The following is a 19,105-nucleotide window of genomic DNA, read 5'->3' on the forward strand; positions in this document are numbered from 1 at the left end:
TCTCCTCATCACGTCTGGTCCCTGCACAACTCTAGGTCCCGGAGCTGGGACGTGGAGTTTTACTCCATCAACTACAAGCGGCTTCCTCTGAGGAAGGGCGCCCACCCGGCCGGAGGGCCGGCGAGCACGGCCCGCGGAGCCGGGGCCACAGCCGCCACCTCCATCTTTAGCCTGAGGCCCTCGGCGCTCTGGGGTCGCGACCCCGAAAACTGCTTTTACTTCTCCCGCCTGGTGTCCAGTGTAGACGCTTCACCTTTGGGCTTCACGGACCCACTTCCATCTCCTCGGATGGTAACGTAAGAAACGGGGCGGAAAGCCGCCATTCTCCGGGGTATACGTTGAGGTTCTGCGTCTAGGCAACTGCCACAGTTTGGCTCAGACAAACTCACAAAACGCTATGCAGGTTTGAATGTTTCCGTAAGTTAACGGGCTGACCATGGGCCTCGCCGCCTCTCCTCAGCGCCCGGAGGCGGGCGCCGGAAACCCTCCCGGCGCCAGGCAGCCCCGTCCCAGCAGGCCCTGCGCTAATTCCGGAAGGGAGGCCAGGCCCCGCCCATGCCGGGGAAGGCGTGGCTAGGATTGGATGTGCCGCCTTGCTCTGCAAGGCCCTGGCTTCCGGTCCCGCGGCCCCGCCTCCACTGCCGCCCGGGAGCCGCCCTGGGGCCCCGCCCACGCGAAAAGGGCGGAGCTTCGAGCGAAGAGCTCCACTGGGGTCGAACGTCCGTCGTTGAACGCGGGGGCCAGGGTCACGTGGGGCGGGCGTGGGGGCGTGGCACCCGGAAGCGGCCTCGGGATCACCCGATCGCCGCCGCCGCAGGCCGGCCGACCCCCGTGCCTCCGCTGGCTGCCACCCCCGCGCCCCCTGGGCCCCCGGCGCCGCCCGCCATGGGCGAGGAAGACTACTACCTGGAGCTGTGCGAGCGGCCGGTGCACTTCGAGAAGGCGAACCACGTCAACTGCGTCTTCTTCGACGAGGCCAACAAACAGGTGGGAGCCGCCCGCACCCTCCTCCCCGCACGGCCTCCACCCCGGGGCCAAGGCCGCCCGCGCGCCCGGCGGGGTGCCAGGACCGGCCGGGCCTCCGCCAGAGCCCTCCTGTCCGCGGCCCGGGACCAGCCTCCTCCGGCCGGGCTCGCTTCCCCGCGGGGCAGCCGGGAGTGGGCTGCCAGCAGGCCCCTGTCCGCGCCTGGGAGCTCGGTTATCCGCGGGATTTTGGGGGGGAGCAGTGGGAGCAGCGCAGGGATGCTGACGCGGCGCTCCCAAACCGGATTAGAACCTGGGTCCCCGGGGCCGGGGCCCGTCTGCGCAGTTTGGGATGGTAACCCTTTTGGTGTCCCCCCTCGTTTCTTAAAATTCACGCGATCACCTAGCACCCCAGATCGGTGTGTTGGTTTGGCTGAGCCGGGGGCGGGGGCAGCAGGAATGTTCACTCGTGGGCTGGAGTTGCAAGAACACTCACTGGCGGGATGGTAAGGTGTCCACACCTTTCAAGCTGCTTCTCTTCTCTCGCAGGTCTTTGCTGTGCGATCTGGCGGAGCTACGGGGGTGGTGGTGAAAGGCCCGGATGATAGGAATTCCATCTCATTCAGGTAACTGTATTAACATCTGCAGAATAAGTTCGACATGTCGATGGCGTTGTTCTGCTCCTCATTCGGGACTCTGCTCCCCTTAAGAGATCTGAAGTCTTTCGTGCCACCCTGTGCCCGTGGGGAGAGGACGGGGACCCCTGCGTGCAGTCCCCGGCTCGTCCCCCTGCCACGTGTGGAGTGGTTCTGCTCGATTTGGGAATCAGACCCTCCCAAGTAGGGCACCCACTTCCTGGCACTTGAAGCTAGCAAGTCATTGCGTTAGTGTGCCGGTTCCTTTCCTGGTGGAGGACCTTCGTTCCTCCGGTCTTAGCGGCATTTGGAAGTGCAGGGTTCCTGGGTCAGGGTTTTTCAGGTAAAAATGTGTTAAGGGAACCCTGGCTTCGCTGAGCTCCAGGTTATGCAAGGTGAGCTGGAGTAATTATGAGCAGCAGCTCCTTTCACTTTCAGATCTCAATTTTGGTGAACTATTAGGATGGACCCAAACTCCTGTGGTTATAGGAGGAAATACACAGTAGGCCCTCGGCTCAGCGGTGACTTTAACGTTTGCCTAGCTGGCCTGTACTTCAGGAAGCATTTTTTGGAGAAGAAATCAATCACGTGTGCAATGCCCATGCTAGGCATCAGGCATGTGAAGGCTTTGGACCCGCCTGGCGCCCTTTTGCAGAATGCAGAATGCAGAACTGCATGGTGGGAGACAAGTGAGGAACACATACTGGTTCCTGTGATAAGTGCTGTGCCCAGTGTGGACACACAGGAGATGCAGTGTTTATCATGGGAGCAGGAGAGGGAAGGCCTTAGAGAGGAAGGAGGTAGCCCTTGATTAAAAGTGGAGAGCTGGAAAGGGAGGATTCTAGGCGGGGAAGAGAGGAGGCGGCATCCGATGGAGAGATCTCTAGGAACAAAGGCCAGCAAGCGTGGGGGTGGGCAACTCCAGGTCTGTGTGACTGCCGATCAGGTGTCCCTGCTGGAAGGGGAGGCAGTGGTGTGGCACGGATAGGGGTCAGCTTGAAACTTACGTGTTCTGCTATGAATTAGGGCTTTACCTTGTTATGAAGATGGGTGAGGTGGGGTGTGGCATGATCCTGTCAGTGTTTGGAAAGACCACGCTGACACTGCATTAGTTGGGCGCCTGTCCATCACAGGCACCGCTGGGAGAGCCTTGCTGGGGTCTGGTCCAGGCGTGGTGCAGGCCATATGGAGGGCAGTGGAGATGGTATCGAAAAGGCCCTGGGCATCAAAATGAGTGAGCCCATGATAGCCCAGATTTGGTTTGAGGGGGAAGATACTACCCTCTTAAAAACATGTTATTTATTGTTAATAGCCTTACTGTGGTGTAATTATTAACTGGACCTATTTAACGGTCATTGATGAGTTTTGACATGTGTGCACTGTGAAATGAACACACACACCAGAGCTCCCACACACCCTTTGTGAACCTTTGGTTTCCCTTTGCTGGAGGTGGTGGTGAAGCTTCTGGTGAGCCCCCAGGGGAGGGGGTGGGAAAGCTCAGCTCAGAAGCTTTGTTGTCCCAGCGATGGAGAGGGAAGGCAGTTGTCTGTGGAGGTGCCTGTGGGCACTGGAGTACCTCCGAGCTGCGGCCGGTGGTTCCAGGCTACTGCCATGGAGCATCAGATAGTGAGCTGTAGTGTTTTTACTGGTGGTGGTCAGTTTGTGAAAACGCAACACCCTCTGTGAAGCGTAATAAAGTGAAGTGCGATAAAACAAGGTGTTCTTGTGTGCGCCTTGTTTGCACCTGTGTTTGAATAAAGTCATTTTCTGGTGAAAGTAAGTGCAGGTGATCTCCATTCTCCCGTCCTTATTACTGCAGCACTGCGAACTTCTCCAGCAGCTTGTTGCTCCTGAATTTTGTTTTCTGAAAAGAGGTACTACTGATAGCATCAGAAACATAAGTTTAAGTTTAAACTAAGATATGCTACTTCCTGAATATTTACTTTACTTTCTTCTCACAAATGATAGAAGCTAGAGTTCAGTTATTAAATGGAACTCTTAACATACTCTTTCTCCTTACAGAATGGAAGACAAAGGAGAAGTGAAATGCATTAAGTTTTCCCTAGAAAACAAGATACTAGCTGTCCAGAGGACCTCAAAGGCTGTGGTAAGACATCCCTCTAAAGATGGTATAAAGAAAGCACTTTAGAAGTATATTCGGAAGAGAATGAATTGCATACTTCCAGTGTTAAAGGAGCCACTTGCTATTTTAAAGTCATGAAAACTAACTATGGAGCACTACTGTATTTGAACCTTTGGAGCTCTTAAAGAAAGACATGTGAGTGGATAAATACTGGTGACCTTAGTTTGTCCATTTTGACTTAAATTTTAAAAAACTATTTTGGAACCTCTGGCATCTTTTGTATGGATTAATGGCTAGCATCATAGATTGCGTGAGGTATAATTTTGGCTACTTTGTGAATGGCCCTATAAATTGGAGTGACTCCATTAAGTCACGTCTCCTGTCTTTGAATGCTTGATCTAATAGGACCAGGTATTGGAAGTTGGAGCAGTCTGTTGACAGTTTAGCCTTTATAAATATTCACGATCACATTTGCACGTAGAGAAAAACTTGGTAAAGAGGAGCACCCGAATTCCTTCCATCAGTATGAATTGTTTGGAAAGCTTCTTGTGCAGTGTAGAACAGCACAATTCTCTGAAATCAACCATTTGAATTAATTTCCAAAATCCGTTTCTAATCCCTCACTGAATATTTAGATTAACTTTTTTAAAAACAGAATTGTCAGCCAGCTGCTGTTAAAGAGGCAGATTGTTCATATTGGTCTTTTATTTTTCCTGTTTTTGGATTCTTGTCAGTTTTTTTCTAATCACTTTTTAAATATATTTATCTCTTTCTTTTGTCTGTTGTGTACTAAAGTAGGTTGTTGCCTGATCCAAATTCATCCTTGTGGTTTTTTTCCTAGGAGTTTTCTAATTTTATCCCAGACAGTTCTCAGTTAGAATACACGCAGGAGTGCAAGGTACGGCCCTCAACCTTTCCCCTCTGGTCTGTGCTTGCTGGGGGACTACGCGGTGCGGCCGCCTGGTGGCTGGTAGCTGAGTCAGACTGGAGGGGTTGGTGCTTGTGTTGAGAGGTGCTGCCCTGAGCTCTGTGACCTAGACACATTGGGAGCCTGTTTCTTCACTGAAGACGGAGCTGGAGGGTGACGGATGGGGGGTGGCATACTCCCTCTCTGGGCGACAGACCTGAGCCACCTCTTTGGAGATTTGCAGAAGAGGAGGCTTTTCCTTTATTGGTGATGTCTGCTTCCTCCGTCTGACCTTGTCATGCCCCCTTTCCCCTTTGAAGTAGATCCTAGCCCACGTTCATCAGGCTTGCTGGGTTAATAAACGAGGCTGCAGAAGGCGCAGCTCAGAGGGCAGTATGGCCCAGAGACTGGCAGGAGCTGCTAGTGGAAGGCGTGGCTCTCAGCCTCTCTGTAGAGTGTTTGCTAAATGGAGGTGAGGGTGGCTCCTCAACGAGGAAAGGCACATTGCCAAGTAGCTGCCCCTCCGTAGGCCCCCGCTCCTGAGCAGCCACGCTCGGGCCTCTAGCCAGCCTGCCCACCCGCCCGCCCACCCTCAGGCCCCGGCCTGGTTCACCAAGGGAGTCGGGGTGTGGTTGCAGCCACTGCACCCCACCCCCACCCCACTCCGGGTCAGTGCTCAGTGAGAACCTCTGGGCCTTTATACTGTGATGACCTGTGTGACCAAGGAGGTCAGCTGTCCTTTGGTCCCAAAGGGAGAAGCTGGCCACTGTGTGCTGGTCAGTTACCGCGCTGCTTCTCCTTTTCTGCTGACTCAGGCACTCCTGGGTGGTCCAGGGGAAAATCCAGGACCACGGTATTTGTTAAAAGAAAGTTTAACTTGTTAACATAACTCTGGTCACAGCAACACAGAGTACCCTACATTCTTCTTTTCAGACCAAGAATGCCAGCATACTCGGGTTCTGCTGGACCAGTTCCACGGAGATCGTCTTCATCACAGACCAGGGGGTGGAGTTCTACCAGGTACCGTGCGTCCCTGCTGCGGGGCGTCGGCAGGAGCAGCTGGCAGTGTGCGAACTCGGCACTGAACAGACAGCTTGAGGTTCTAGGCGCTGATCCCTTGACTGGGCTTTTTCCGAATGATAAGTAACACGTGCTTTGTATGAAACGTTGAGACATTACTGAGGTAGAATACATGTAGAGTAACAGTTCCCTATGGTCTCTAGAACACACCTGTTAGAGAAAGGGCCCCGCCCCCCGCCATGGGGGACGTGGCGTCCAGCCGGTGCTGCCGGAGGGTGGCTGCTGGGCGTCCGGCCGGGTTCGTTTGCTCATTTCCACGGTGAGAGGAGGTCGCTGCTGCTGGCTCTGGAGGTGAGGCTCCGAGGGGCGTGCAGAGGAGGGGCCGCCCAGCCGTGACGGTGCGGCTGAGCTCACTTTCCCGTTGGTCTGTGCAGCATAAGCACCAGACCCAGGCCTGGAAGCTGCAGCAGCTGAAAACCACACGTTTCCATTTAAGTTACTGTTCCTATGTTAACTACAGCCTGCCCCACCGGCTGCTCTTGCACGAGGGCTGTCTCACACTCGCCTCAGGTGTTGCCGGAGAAGCGGAGCCTGAAGCTCCTGAAGAGCCAGAGCCTGAACGTGAACTGGTACCTGCACTGCCCCGAGAGTGCCGTCATCCTGCTCTCCACCACCGTCCTGGGCAGCGTGCTGCAGCCCTTCCACTTCCGGGTGAGAGCAGCCCCAGCAGTATTCCCTCCGACCCCACCCCACCCCCGAGTGCCCCTGCAGAACTTCAAGGGCAAGTTCCTCCAACACTAACCGTGCCGCGTCTGACCACTGGAGGGCGCCTGTAAGCTCATTCTGGGGGGACAGACCCAGACTGTAGGTAGGGAATGCAAACTTTAAGGGTGAACACACCTCCTAACCCTTCCTTTCCCCACAGGCTGGCACTATGACAAAGCTGCCCAAGTTTGAGATTGAGTTACCAGCGGCACCCAAGTCCACTAAAGTGAGCCTTTCTGAGAGAGACATTGCCATGGCAACCATGTAGGTCTGTCTCTTGAGAGACTTCCTTTTGTTATTGCTTTCAGTGATGCAGCTGCTAGAAATGTGTACACAGTCTCAGGGAGCCTTGGGCCAACGAGGACTTCCCCTCCCTGTTAGCGCCTGGGTCCTGTGACCACGGCTTCAGAATGCCCGCGCCTTGGCCTGCGTTTTAGACTTTGCTGGCTTCGTGGTCCGAGGAAAGTCCTCTTGTCGTTCTGATCACATAAAATGAGAATGTTGGGCCATTCACCCCCTTCCCTTCCCTTTGTAAAAGGCTTTTTGTTTCTGCAAGCTTTGTTGGCTGCAGAGCATTCCATGAAGGACTGTGTCATGATTTACTCACTCGAGCGCAGACTCAGCGTTGAGGATGGAGGGCTCCTCATAGCATGCGTGACTCGTGTCTGTTCTCTGGCAGCTACGGGCAGCTGTACGTCCTCTTCCTGCGGCACCACGCGCGGGCCGCCAGCAGCGCGGGCGCCGAGGTGGTGCTGTATCATCTGCCCCGGTACGCGCTCCTCCCAAGGGCAGGTGGGAACGGGAGCTTTGGACACCGTGTGACCCCCCGGTCCCCACAGGGAAGGCGCCTGTAAGAAGACGCACATCCTGAAGCTGGGCCGGACGGGGAAGTTCGCCCTCAACGTGGTGGACAACCTGGTGGTCGTGCACCATCAGGACACGGAGGTGGGAGCCGTGGGGGCAGGTCTGCGTGGCACACGGTTGCTCAAGAGAATGAACAAAGCATTCTGAACACAGACGAGAAAGTGCTTTTCGTGCTAAAAGCTTTTAGATGGTTTAGAAGGAACAGGGATTCTGTATCATTAAGAATAATTTAAGCCAAGACCGGTTTGGCTCAATGGATAGAGCGTCAGCTTGGGGACTGAAGGGTCCCGGGTTCGATTCCGGTCAAGGGCATGTACCTTGGTTGCGGGCATATCCCCAGTAGGGGGTGTGCAAGAGGCAGCTGATCGATGACTCTCTCTCATCGATGTTTCTAACTCTCTATCTCTCTCCCTTCTTCTCTGTACAAAATCAATAAAATATATATATATATTTTAAAAAGAATAATTTAAAACTATTCCAGAAAGTAGCACATGAGGAGAGTGATTTGGAACCACTGTTTCTCAGCTGTGTTCACTGCAGCCCTCTGCATGTCTTCCTGTAAGTCCTTGGTGAGCAGGGATGAGTATGGCCCAAGAGAAGGCGGCGGGATGGGTCTTGCTCTTTCTCTGCCATTAGCGGCGTCTCCCAGGCCTCCTTGGGGGGCCAGCTCACTCGGCTCTAATGAGTTGGGACTGAAAGGTCTTCTGATGTCCTTAGGGAGCTTGTCAGCCTGTCAGGACCATCTGTGAGGTCAATGGGCATGGGAAGGACAGCGGTAATGTCAGCACATTCTTCCTGAAAGAAGAACTTGGGATGGGTGCAAACACAGATTTTTAAATGCATTTTTATTGACTTGAGAGAGGAAGGGAGAGGGAGAGAGACATCATCGATGGCTGCCTCCTGCACTCCCCACACTGGGGATCAAGTCCGCAACCTGGGTCAGTGCCTGACCACGAATTGAACCTCGACCTCCTGGTTCATAGATGGGCGAGCCACTGAGCCACGCCGGCTGGGTAACCACAGGCTCTTTAAACGAATCTGAAATAGCAAGATGGGAGGTCATGAAGGGATTAACTGCCGAGTCTGTTGGCATCACAGCGTGTTCTTTCTCTGCATTTTAGACATCAGTGATATTTGATATCAAGTTACGGGGAGAGTTTGACGGCACCGTTACCTTCCACCACCCCGTGCTTCCTGCCCGATCCATTCAGCCCTATCAGATCCCGGTGGCAGGTAAGGGAGCCACTGTGTCAGTGGGGGCCACATTCAGGGTGCAGTGAGGCATCTGCAGAGTGTGACAGATCGGTTTGCTTTCGTGACGATTCTTCCGGGCTTGTTCTCGATCTTCCCTCCTCCTGAATGTCACTGTGGGACGAGGTCACTTCCTCCTCTTGTCACTATCAGACAGTCCTGCAGTCATTAGCAGTGACATGTCGGGTTCTGTGTTGGCCACACACTTACATTTTCTTCCCATTTGTAGGTCCTGCTCCTGTGACCAGCCAGTCTCCGGTCCCGTGTAAGCTCTGTATCCTTGACGAGGCACTGGCGCTGTGCAGGGAGCTGCTACCCGCTGCCCTCCTGCTTGAGGGAACGACGTTTCAGGAACCAAAGTGGGGAGGTTTCCTACCAGGAGGGGTGGGCACTGGGCGTAGCCTCAGCCAGCGGGCAGGGGCGAGTTTAGTCGGAGCGGGTTTGCCTGTGTCTTCATGTCTTCGGGCTAGAATTTCCTATCACATGCAGATTCCTCGTCCTGGATTGTCTTTCAGCCTGACATCATCATCAGTGCTAGCCAAGGTGGGTCTGAGGGATGGCCGCAGGTCAGAGGGGAGAGTGCTTGTGGCCCCATATTTGGGGAGATGCAGCTTGAACATAGAGGGTGCGTGGTTGCCAGGCGTCTCGGGGCTGGTAGTCTGGCGGTCAGTCCTGTTGTCAGTATGTCCTGCATGTCTTAGACTGGGCTTCGGGCTAGATTAAGAAAAAGCCATCGATTGCTGTGCGTGCTTCTGGGCTTTTGTTCTGGTTCTTGTCATAGGATGACATCGCTGCCTCTCACACCCGTAGGTTACCTCTGGAACCTGCAGGTGAAGCTGCAGCCCATCGTCAACCTCCTGCCAGACAAAGGACGCCTGATGGACTTCCTCCTCCAGAGAAAGGAGTGCAAGAGGGTCATCCTGGCCGTCTGCTCCCAGAGTAAGGGGCTCCTTCCTTCGTCCGTGTCCAGCTTGTGCTGGCCCTCCTTCCCAGGCCTGTCTGCAGCCTGGGCCCCCACTCCTCACTTGAAGGGTGGGTGACCACACCCCCAGAAAGGCTGATAAATAGAAAAAGGACTTGTAATGCCTGGCTGGTGTGGCTCAGTGGTTGAGCGTCGACCTATGAGCCAGGAGGTCTCAGTTGGACTCCGTCGGGCTGCCTCCCCATCAGTGCTATTTCTGTCGCCCTCCCTCTCTGAAATCAATCTCAGTGGGGACTCTGGTAGGAATGACTCATAGTAAACCGATGGTTCCAGGGGAGAGGGAACCGGAACATGCGTACATGTGGGGATTGGGGCCCCCACCCCTCCTTTTACGGCAAACACTTCAGAATCCAAATCTCTGCCCCCCAACATCTACGCTGAGAACCTTCACTGACACGGTCACAGCTGCTCTCCCCAGGAGCCAGAGGCCTGTGAGCTCCAGGCGTCAGGTTGCTACGCTGGACGCTCTGGGCGCCCTTGAGGCCGTGGGTGCTGCTGGCCTGAGGGGGCGCTGCTGGCCCAGCAGCGTGCACGGCAGGTGGAGCGAGCTGACCGGCGCACCTGCTTCTTCCCAGTGCTGAGTGGGCCCGACAGAGCGGCCTTGCCCGTGGTGGCCACCGTCTTCGACAAGCTCAACCAGGAGTGCAAGAGGTACCTGGACGCCGAGCAGAGCTACGCAGCGGTGAGTGACCGCAGGCGCTGTGCTGGAGGCCCCTCGCCCCCACCTGTAGTTGTAGCTGCGGCAGGAAACAGCAGTAACTCAGGACCCTGCATCCCATCTCCCTTAGTGCCTCCCCTTGTCTGGGGTTTATCTTCTGGATCTTACGTTTAGATAGGTCCTTAGTCTTCAGTTTTATAGATAAAATTGGTCTCATCTTTGCATTACTTTTTTTATCCATGTTTCTACCAAGCCAGAGTCTAGTCTTAATTAAAAGTAGAATCATTTGCCATGTATTTTTCCTCCTTCTACGTAACATTAGTGCACCCTACCTTCTGAAGCCAGAAAGAAAATGGGTCAGGATAAGCGGGATGAATGATTTCACTTAAAGGACCTAATTAGTCCTAAAGCTGAAAATGGAAGGTTTTAAGCAGTAACAGAAAAGCCAGAACTCCACCCACCTTCAGCGGATCCAGGATAGCAGGGCTGGCAGGCGCTGCAGTGGCCATGGTTCTGTGGCTCGGAGCTGTGGTCCTGGCCTGTCAGATGCGGTTCCGGGAGGTGGGGAGGCTTAGTTCGTCTTGCTCCTTCTCTCGGTCCTGCTGCTCAGTGCTGGGCTGTGCGGTCGGCGGTCTGGTGGCAGTTTCTGTGCGTCCTGCTTTGTGGCTCATGGCTTTCTCAGCGCTGGGTGGTGGAGGGTGGTCTGTCTGCAGCACCTGGCGCTGCTGAGCATTGTGGGTTCTTGGGCACCGCCTAGCTTCTGCCCTCAGGGTCTGCACTGGTCTCAGGCTTTATAAGTTAGGAGACACGCCCTAGCAGGCTTGGCTCAGTGGATAGAGCATGGGCCTGCGGCCTGAAGGATCCAGGATTCAATTCCGGTCAAAGATAAATGCCCTGGTTGCAGGCTCGATCCCCAGTAGGGGGCCACAGGAAGCAGTGATCAGTGATTCTCTATCATCATTGATGTTTGTCTCCCTTTCCCTTCCTCTCCAAAATCAATAAAAATGTGTTGTTTCTTTTAAAGTTGGGTGATGGAGTTGAGATCTTGGAGCTTTCCTAGACAGTAGTAGTTGGGAGCCTTATTCAAAGTCTCGGTATAGACTCCTTACAAAAGTATGTACTTTAAGGCCTCATACAGCACAGATGCCATTTCATTCTTATGGATAACAAGGGCCAGGCAGTCTGACAGAGAAAATGAGTGAGTTGGTAAGGGGCTCACAGCAGGATGATATCCCTAAGAGAAGACTGCTGTGCTTGTTGCTCATCCTCCATGAGCGAGGTTTTGTCGAGATAAGGCCCTTCTCCAGAGAGCACAGGAAGTCTGTCCGTCCAGGTTGGGAGCTGTGCCCCTGCTCAGGCTTGAGTCTCACAGCATCTAGGAGTCCGTCCTTTTGGATTGATGGCCAACGCCTGTTGCCAGGGTGGTGACGATGACACCTGTCATGTGCTGTGCAGGCGGCGGAAGCTGGGCAGAGCCGGTGCAGTCCGCTCCTCCGCAGGCCCATGCGGACCCAGGCCGTGATCGACCAGTCCGACATGTACACCCACGTGCTGTCAGCACTCACGGAGAAGAAGGTAAGTGACTGCCGTCAGCTGCTCTGGACAGAGGGTCTCGGAACAGATCCTTGGAAGGGACTTAGGAAACCAGGACTCAGAACAGCTGGTTATTCTGGGAGGACCCATGCTGGTAATTAGGCCTCTAATGCTCAGGCCTAAACATTTCTCGATGAGGGAGAACTAAGAGCCAAGGGGCATGAATAAAGGTAGGATGCTGGGTAAGCTCCTTGCAGCTCGCATGTTCCTGAGACCACCTTTGCTTCCTCTCAGGAGACGCCACCGAAGTTTGTGGTCGCCGTGCTGATGGAGTACATTCGCTCTCTGAACCAGTTCCAGGTTCCAGTGCAGGTACCTCCGGGCACGTGGGGTCCTGATCAGAGGAGCAGGGACACCTAAGACATGGCACTGCCCGTCTCCTAACTGCCATGCCGTCTGTACTAAACGGCCCGCCGTCCTGACTCGGCGCCCGAGCCCTTCATTTCCTGACCTGCCACGTGTGCCGAGTCAGGATAAGCCCTGTCACAGGAGGCTGGGCTCTCCCCCACACCCGGGTCCCTTCCAATGATGGGAGCTCCTCAGTTAGAGCAGCTGCAGCCGCCATGCCTGAGCCGTCTCCTTATCTGCCTCAGCACTACCTGCACGAACTCGTCATCAAGACGCTGGTCCAGCACAACCTCTTCTACACGCTGCACCAGCTGCTGCAGTACCACGTGCTCAGCGACTCCAAGCCTCTGGTGGGTGCCGCCAGGGTTATCCGCTCGTTCACCGAATCCAGCACCTGGTGCTGAACGGCCGGAACCTGTCTTTCAGGCGTGTCTGCTGTTGTCCCTGGAGAGCTTCTACCCTCCTGCTCACCAGCTGTCGCTGGACATGCTGAAGGTAAGGCGCACCCACGTTTACAGCGAGTAAGCGTCTGCCGTGCTCGCGCTCACGTGGGCTTCTCTCCAGCGGCTCTCGACGGCGAACGATGAGATCGTGGAAGTCCTGCTGTCCAAGCACCAGGTGCTGGCCGCCTTGCGGTTCCTCCGGGGCGTGGGTGGCCACGACAGCGTCTCTGCACGCAAGTTCCTCGATGCTGCAAAGCAGACCGAAGACCGCATGCTCTTCTACACCATCTTCCGCTTCTTCGAGCAGCGGAACCAGCGTTTACGGGGGAACCCCAGTTTCACACCAGGTGAGAAGGCGCATTCATGAGAAGGCCTGGGCAGCCGCAGGGCAACTGGCAGCGGGTGGGCCAGGGGCCCTCGGTTAGAACTCCTGGGTTCGGTTTTAAACAGTCACAACAGCCAGCCTCGCCCTTAGCCCACCATTCTAGTGGAATGAACTCCGTGTGCCGGGGCCTAAATGATGCGGAACTTGAAGTGCTTGGGGAGGGGAAGCGTATGCAGGCCCAATTCAGGTGGTCTGAGCCAGTTCAGGCCAACAGCTGCTCTTGGACAGGAGCCGGTGCCTGAAGGTTCAAGGGGTCTGGGGCTTATTAATGTTTCTGGGTCAGATAGGAAGCACGACGGGCAAGTCACTCTGATGTCCAAAGGCACGAGACCCAACTTTATGTCAGGGCTCCAGCTCTTGGAGCTCGGAGAGGCAGGGCACTGGACCAGACAGGCTACCTCTACCGTGTCTAGCAGGTGGGGCTGCTGGCGGCTGTGAGGTCCCTGACCAGGTTTGCAAAGGCGTGAGCTATGAAAATGGAAAGGACAGTCCAGAAGCTTAGAACACAGAGTGCTTTATGAAAGAGGAAGTTAGGGGCCGCACACCTGGGAGCAGCATGCTCACCCTGCTTCCCTCTGTCCCCCAGGAGAACACTGCGAAGAACACGTGGCTTTTTTCAAACAGGTCTTTGGAGACCAAGCTCTTATGAGGCCTACGACGTTCTGAAATCACGCGCTAATTTTTTAATATATAAAATGTATAAAGTTAATTTATTGCATTAATAAAGCTCTTTAACCTACAAAAGACTATAATAAAGTACCTGCAACATCCTCAAGTGTTACTAAAAAGGCGGTGGGATCTGTGTGCTGGCTCCCTCCTCAGAAGGGAGCATCGCACGGACTGGCCTTCAGAAGGGCCAGGGAGCCGAGTGCCTCCACAGTGTCCGTCCGGTGTCAACCTCCCCTCGCCGAGAGTTGGGTGTCATGCTGGGAGAACTGGAGATGCGTCCAGGGCTCCTCCACTGTTAGTAACACACATTCCTGAGTGGACAGGCGTGTGGCCAGAGCAGCTGCTGTTCGACCCGTCGCCCGCGTCTGGTGACGTCCAGCGTTCATCTTAACCTGACAGCAGCTCCTCCCACCGGGGTCTGACCGGCCCGCAGACACAGTTCCAGGTCCCTGGCCCACGAGGGCTAGAAGTGGAGCTGCTCTCTCTCCGTGCCTCTGCAGTGCTGCTGCGTGGCCAGGCTTTTGGCTTTATTTACAGATGGTCCTGGGAAGGAGAAGAGAGCTGTGTCATTTCTAAGGAGGTTTCTCCATCTACGTCAGTGCTTCACCTTGGTTACAAAGCTATTAACGGCCGGGTACCTTTCTCTGCCAAGGGCTATTTGGAGATTGGTAACATCATTCGTGGACCATACAAACTTTCAACTTAAAAACTAACATTTAAATGTATATTACTTTTATTTTGGAGAGGGAGGGAGAGAAACATCTATCTACGAGGGATCGAACCTACAACCCAGGCCTGTGCCCTGACTGGGAGTCGAACTGTGACTTCCTGGCTCATAGGTCAATGCTCAACCACTGAGCCGTGATGGCTGGCTTGGTCAAACGATTAGCTCGCCCCTAATGCCTTGGCAGAGCCAGACCAAATGCCTGCACAGGCCTTAGACGGCTGTCCCCCATCCCTGCTGTCAATCAAGCAAATCCGTCCTGTTCTTTCAACCACGAGTCGTCATGGCAGCACTAGAGCATCTTCAGGACAGGTGGAGGTGGGGATGGCAAAGGCCGGCTGCGGGAACATTGAGCTAGGGACATGGCTCGGCCTGTGGCCACACGTCTCGGTGGAGGTGCTGCCTGGGCCGACATTCAAACTCGTTCCTGCCCTCGGCCTGTTCGGTAGCCAGGCTGGCCGTCTAGGCGGTGGTGGCCAAGCACTAATGAGGAGCTGTGACACGGGCGTCTTCCATGAGACGGCTCCCTCGGCCCTGTCTGTGAATGGCCCATCAGTACCAAACACTTCAAAGCCGCGTCCAGGCAGCACATCTCCTGTGGCCACCGCGTCCTCCGCCTGCCTGCCCGCCTGCCCACCCACAGGCTGGACAGCTCACCGATGTAGCTGAGGAGGACTGGAAGGAAGATCAACCCGTGCGTGGCTCCCAGGAAGACCATGGCTAAGTACATCCTGAAGTAAAATATCTGGAAAATTTGAGACTTGGCGAAGGCCAACACCACAATCCCTCCAAATTTTGTAAGCGTGATTCCACTGAATACCTAAAAGAGAGAGGGCGTTAGCACTGCTCTAATCCCCTATCATGTCCTAATACAGGGACTTCTTAGTCATGGTCAAAGTCATGTACTGCTTGTGAGCCTGGATCAAAGGTAATGGTACAAGGGTAAAATCTGTTTCTGCATAGACAATGTTCATACATTTCTTTGTATTCTCAGGTGAAAACCAGGTTAAGTATAAAACAAGGTTTTTGTTACTCGGTAACAGTCCTTCAGTAACAAGTGGTTGGTTGGTTGAACCAGGATATGGGGTGAGAGTCTGCAGACACAAGGTCAGACTGCTCACTGGGCCCTGCTGCCCGCCCATCGCTGGCCTGGGTTCGTGGCAAAGGCTCCTGCTCACTCACATCCACCCTGTTCTTCCTGCTTCGGCCACATGGCCGCCCCACAAGCTCTCACCCACAGGAACATGGTCAAGAAGCCCGGGTACAGCTATTTCACAAACTGCCTGAAACCTTGTCACCCAGGAGCTGCTGCTAAGCAGAGGATGCCCATCCCCTCCCAGCACTGGTGGCCGAGCGGCCCGGCCCACACGGTGCCCGCGTTACTCACAGAGCTGCCCATGTGGGAGAGCGCCGCCTCCGCACGCGCCACGCGGCTCCCCCTGGCGCTCACCGTGAAGGCCCTGGTGATGTGGGCGCAGAACTCCACCGAGATGCCGCAGCTCTGCAAGGAAGTGCACCTTTACAACTCGAAACCAGGCAGCCACCCTGCCCAGGGCACCCTGGGGGAGGGCCCTCAGAATCCGCGTGGACGAGCCCCGGGGGAGGCGCCCAGCACCCGATCAGACAGCATGTCTGCTTGTCTGGGGGGACGCGGGCACCCCCACGCTCGCACAGGCCACTCTGCCTGACGCAGGGGCCACGTCTGAAGAACAGTTAGCACCTGCTTGGACAGGTCATTATTAACTGTGGGAAGGAAAGGTACTGGCCAGAGAATTCCACCAGGAAGGGGGCGATATTTCTAAATAAAAAGTGACCTGTTGCTGTCATTAGGCTGCATGGTTTTGCAAACCCCACAGAATAATAAAGGGAGATGAGAGCTGGGCCATCTCTCCCAGAAACGGGTCCCAGGAAGTGACCAGGACTCACCATGACCAAGTTGACCAGGGAGACCGCATTCAGGCTGATGCCCCATAGCCACATGACACCAAACATGTTGACCAGGATCATGGCGATGGTGACGCACATGAGCACCGCAGACCACAGCTCGCAGCCCAGCAGCACCACTGTCACCAGGAAGATGGCCCCCAGGGACACGCAGAGGTTGAAGACGGTGTCCTCTACGATGGTCAGGTACTGCTCGTAGAAGACGTAGAACACACTGGGGGGCAGGGGAGACCGTCAGCCATCCTCCCTGGAAGCTCCACCCCTCCTGCCGCCATGCCACCCAGGGGCAGGCGGCAGAGCCGTGCAGAACACCCCAGGGGTAGCAGGACAGCAGCACAGTGGGCCTGCGATGACCTCTGCCCTCAAGGCCTAACGACGACCCTATATCTGTCTTTTACATAAAGTTTTTATTCATAATTCCAGCCTACCCTGCTTTGCAGGTTTATAAAGACTATTCCAGGGTATTTTGAAAAAACAAGTGCTGCTGTATCCCAAGAATTACCTCAGGTCAATGGGGTCTGTGCAGGGCTGGAGGAGAGGTGATTTTCTACCAAGGTCATAGCTCTCTTCCCAGGAATTAGGACGTCCCTTCTGAGAACTTGTCCCAGAAAAAATCTGTCCCCTGCCATACAGGTCAGCGCCGTCCCCTGCCGGACAGGTCAGCGCTGTTCCCTGCTGGACAGGTGAGGGCCGTCCCTAGGACACCCCATGTGTACAAGCCACACCCACCTGTATGGGAACACGCGGTGGTTGCTTCCTCCCTGGCGCATGGTCTGGGTGATGTTAGCAGCAATGAGCCGGGCCTTTCTCATGGCGTCGATGAAGTCAGCAGAGGTCTGGAGCACCGTGTGGTAGGTCATGAAGTAGGTGGCGCCCACACCAGTGTCATTGCCCAGGATGTTAACGGCCGACCCGTAGGCAGCATGGCCCCTGAGAGAAGACAGTGGAGTCAGAAGGACCTCGCCCCGCACACTGCAGTGTCCGCGCAGGCATAGGAGAGCCGCCGGCCGGATGGCGCAGGGCTGGCTGGCTCTGCCTCAGCAACAGGGCAGCCCGCGTGGGGGTGCTGAAGGGCCGGCTCCTGCCTCCCTCTGGCTTCTCCCCACTCTGGCTGGTTGGTGCGCAGCTGCTCCTGCTTCTCCTCTGGCTCTGCTCGAAGCCAATGCGTTTCCCTATACATCTGCTCCCAAGGATGTGAAACAGGAAGTGGGGAAGGCGGACCGTGGAGGGAGGCCACCTGGAGTCGGCCTAAAGAGAGGCCTCGCCATGCATGGCCCGGAACTCTCGGCAGAGTCGCTGCCTTTGGGCACAGTATCATCTCTATGGATGGGCACACGGCCGCCGACTCATGGCCACATGACAAGCTGGGGAACTGTGGTGGAGGTGCCGGGCTTGACACCGCACAGAGGTGGTGGCCACTGCTTCATGCAGGCCGAGCTCACAGACTCAGCCTGCACACAGACCCAGATGCAAGGCCCATTTCTACTTCTCTTCATTCCCACAGAGCCTGGCACAGGCCCCGAAACAGATTCTCCGTGACTAACGTATGAGGGGACTCGGGACTAATCTGGTATTTCTAGGAGAAAACAGGACGTCCAGGCCTACCTGACAGGCATCCTCTCCCACGAAAGCTTACAAGCCGCCCTCCCGCTCCCCCATGACCCCCATCTCCAGGCCAGATGTCCCGCTTCTGTGGGGACTGCGGCCTGGCTGCAGGCACGGGCTGGGAGCAGCACAGTGGGGCCAAACCATCTAAGCCTGAGCCTAGGATGACCTCACCGGAGCAGACGTGGCTCCTGTGCCCCCGGACACGGAACAGACATTCCCCTCCCGCCAAGGAACAGCGGGAGGGCCGAGCAGAGATGCCCAGGGAGCAAGTGCCCCGCCAGGATGCCAAAGGTCAGGATCAGGTGAGGAGGGGTGGAAAGAGGGCCTCTCCCGCCCTCCCCGAGTTTTCTGTGCAAACGGGGGTGCACATCCAGAGGCTCACTCACCCTTTGCCACACTTGGGGTTCGGGTTGTCGGAGAGGAACATGGGCAGGAACTTCATGAAGTCTTCCCCTTGGGGCCGCTGTTTGCCCTCGGGAGTCAGAGGCCTGCAGCGGATGCAGCCAGGGTCGGCCACTAGCAGAAACGTGGGAGGGGCCAAGGAGAAGAGAATGGATCTCCAGATTTCACTTTAAACATTTGGGAGAATCTTTTCCTGAATCTCAAGCTCCTGTGAGCTTCACAGTTGGGGCATTTGACTGAGGTGCCACCTCCGTCTTGGCTATAACGCGTCCTTCCCCGCGTGAAGGTGTCCTGCGTGAAGGACGGCCCCATGGGTATCACAGAGCCAGGGCTCCTGTGTGTTTATCAGGGAAACTCTGGGACGACCTCAACTCTCAGCGACCACAAGGCAGCCACGGAGCGCTAACAGGAAAGGCCGTGGGCAGCGATGGCCAGTACTCAGCAGGAGGCAATAGCTGTCGTCGGAAAAGACAGAAACCCCAACTGGAAACCCATAGCTCCTCAGGCCTGGCTCAGCCTGCAGCCCCGGGGTGGGGGTGGCTGCAGGCCGAGGCCGCACTGGAGAGCGAGAGACTGAGGAGGGGAGGAGACCCGGTGCAGGCGGCGAGTGCCGGGCGGTTTTCCGTCAGCACGCTTTTCAGAACAGCAGGACGGACTCGGGGCGACGTACCGGAGGCGTTGCAGAACCGCCCGGAGCCGCTGTGGACGCGGCAGCACGAGGACTGCGGCTTGACCCAGTCGAAGTAGTCGTCAATCCAGGACGAAGGCGCGAAGCCGATCCGGGTGCTGCGGGGAGAGAAGCATGACCACCCGCCCGGGAGCCCAGCCCGGCCCTGCTCTGACCCCGCGTCCTTCCTGCAC

The 19,105-nt window shown here is 55.8% G+C and overlaps 2 protein-coding genes across 7 annotated transcripts in view; one reads left to right on the top strand and one right to left on the bottom strand.

Annotated features, from left to right (window-relative positions):
• Positions 1-753: 753 nt before the first annotated feature.
• RMC1 (regulator of MON1-CCZ1) lies at positions 754-13,672 on the top strand. Of its 3 annotated transcripts, none has more exons than XM_045573883.1 (20): positions 762-987; positions 1,513-1,589; positions 3,621-3,705; positions 4,523-4,579; positions 5,522-5,608; positions 6,179-6,319; positions 6,534-6,637; positions 7,053-7,142; positions 7,213-7,318; positions 8,359-8,470; positions 8,718-8,762; positions 8,978-9,031; positions 9,299-9,427; positions 10,046-10,152; positions 11,584-11,703; positions 11,959-12,033; positions 12,315-12,419; positions 12,496-12,564; positions 12,634-12,859; positions 13,484-13,672. In XM_045573883.1, the coding sequence occupies exons 1-20, from the start codon at positions 886-888 to the stop codon at positions 13,561-13,563; spliced, it is 1,971 nt and encodes a 656-aa protein (XP_045429839.1). In that variant the 5' UTR covers positions 762-885; the 3' UTR covers positions 13,564-13,672. The 3 variants fall into 3 exon arrangements, with proteins under 3 accessions (XP_036272750.1, XP_045429839.1, XP_036272748.1); XM_036416855.2 differs by having other exon boundaries at positions 764-987; positions 11,956-12,033; XM_036416857.2 differs by lacking the exon at positions 13,484-13,672 and having other exon boundaries at positions 754-987; positions 11,584-11,800; positions 11,956-12,033; positions 12,634-12,795.
• The window catches only part of NPC1 (NPC intracellular cholesterol transporter 1), a 38,010-nt gene continuing 32,493 nt past the window's right edge, over positions 13,589-19,105 (bottom strand). For 2 of the 4 annotated variants that reach the window (XM_045573861.1, XM_036416802.2), the window contains 7 exons: positions 18,915-19,030; positions 18,229-18,358; positions 16,964-17,164; positions 16,217-16,448; positions 15,678-15,791; positions 14,948-15,110; positions 13,589-14,109 (listed from right to left, as the gene is read on the bottom strand). In XM_045573861.1, coding sequence (XP_045429817.1) covers positions 14,030-14,109; positions 14,948-15,110; positions 15,678-15,791; positions 16,217-16,448; positions 16,964-17,164; positions 18,229-18,358; positions 18,915-19,030 — 1,036 coding nt within the window. In that variant the 3' untranslated portion in view covers positions 13,589-14,029. Of the gene's footprint in view, positions 14,113-14,947; positions 15,111-15,677; positions 15,792-16,216; positions 16,449-16,963; positions 17,165-18,228; positions 18,359-18,914; positions 19,031-19,105 lie in introns of all 4 variants that reach the window. The other 2 variants (XM_036416803.2, XM_036416804.2) reach the window with 2 other exon arrangements.

Source organism: Pipistrellus kuhlii, unplaced genomic scaffold (genome assembly GCF_014108245.1).
Source record: "Pipistrellus kuhlii isolate mPipKuh1 unplaced genomic scaffold, mPipKuh1.p scaffold_m20_p_57, whole genome shotgun sequence".
Taxonomy (NCBI): Eukaryota; Metazoa; Chordata; class Mammalia; order Chiroptera; family Vespertilionidae; genus Pipistrellus; species Pipistrellus kuhlii.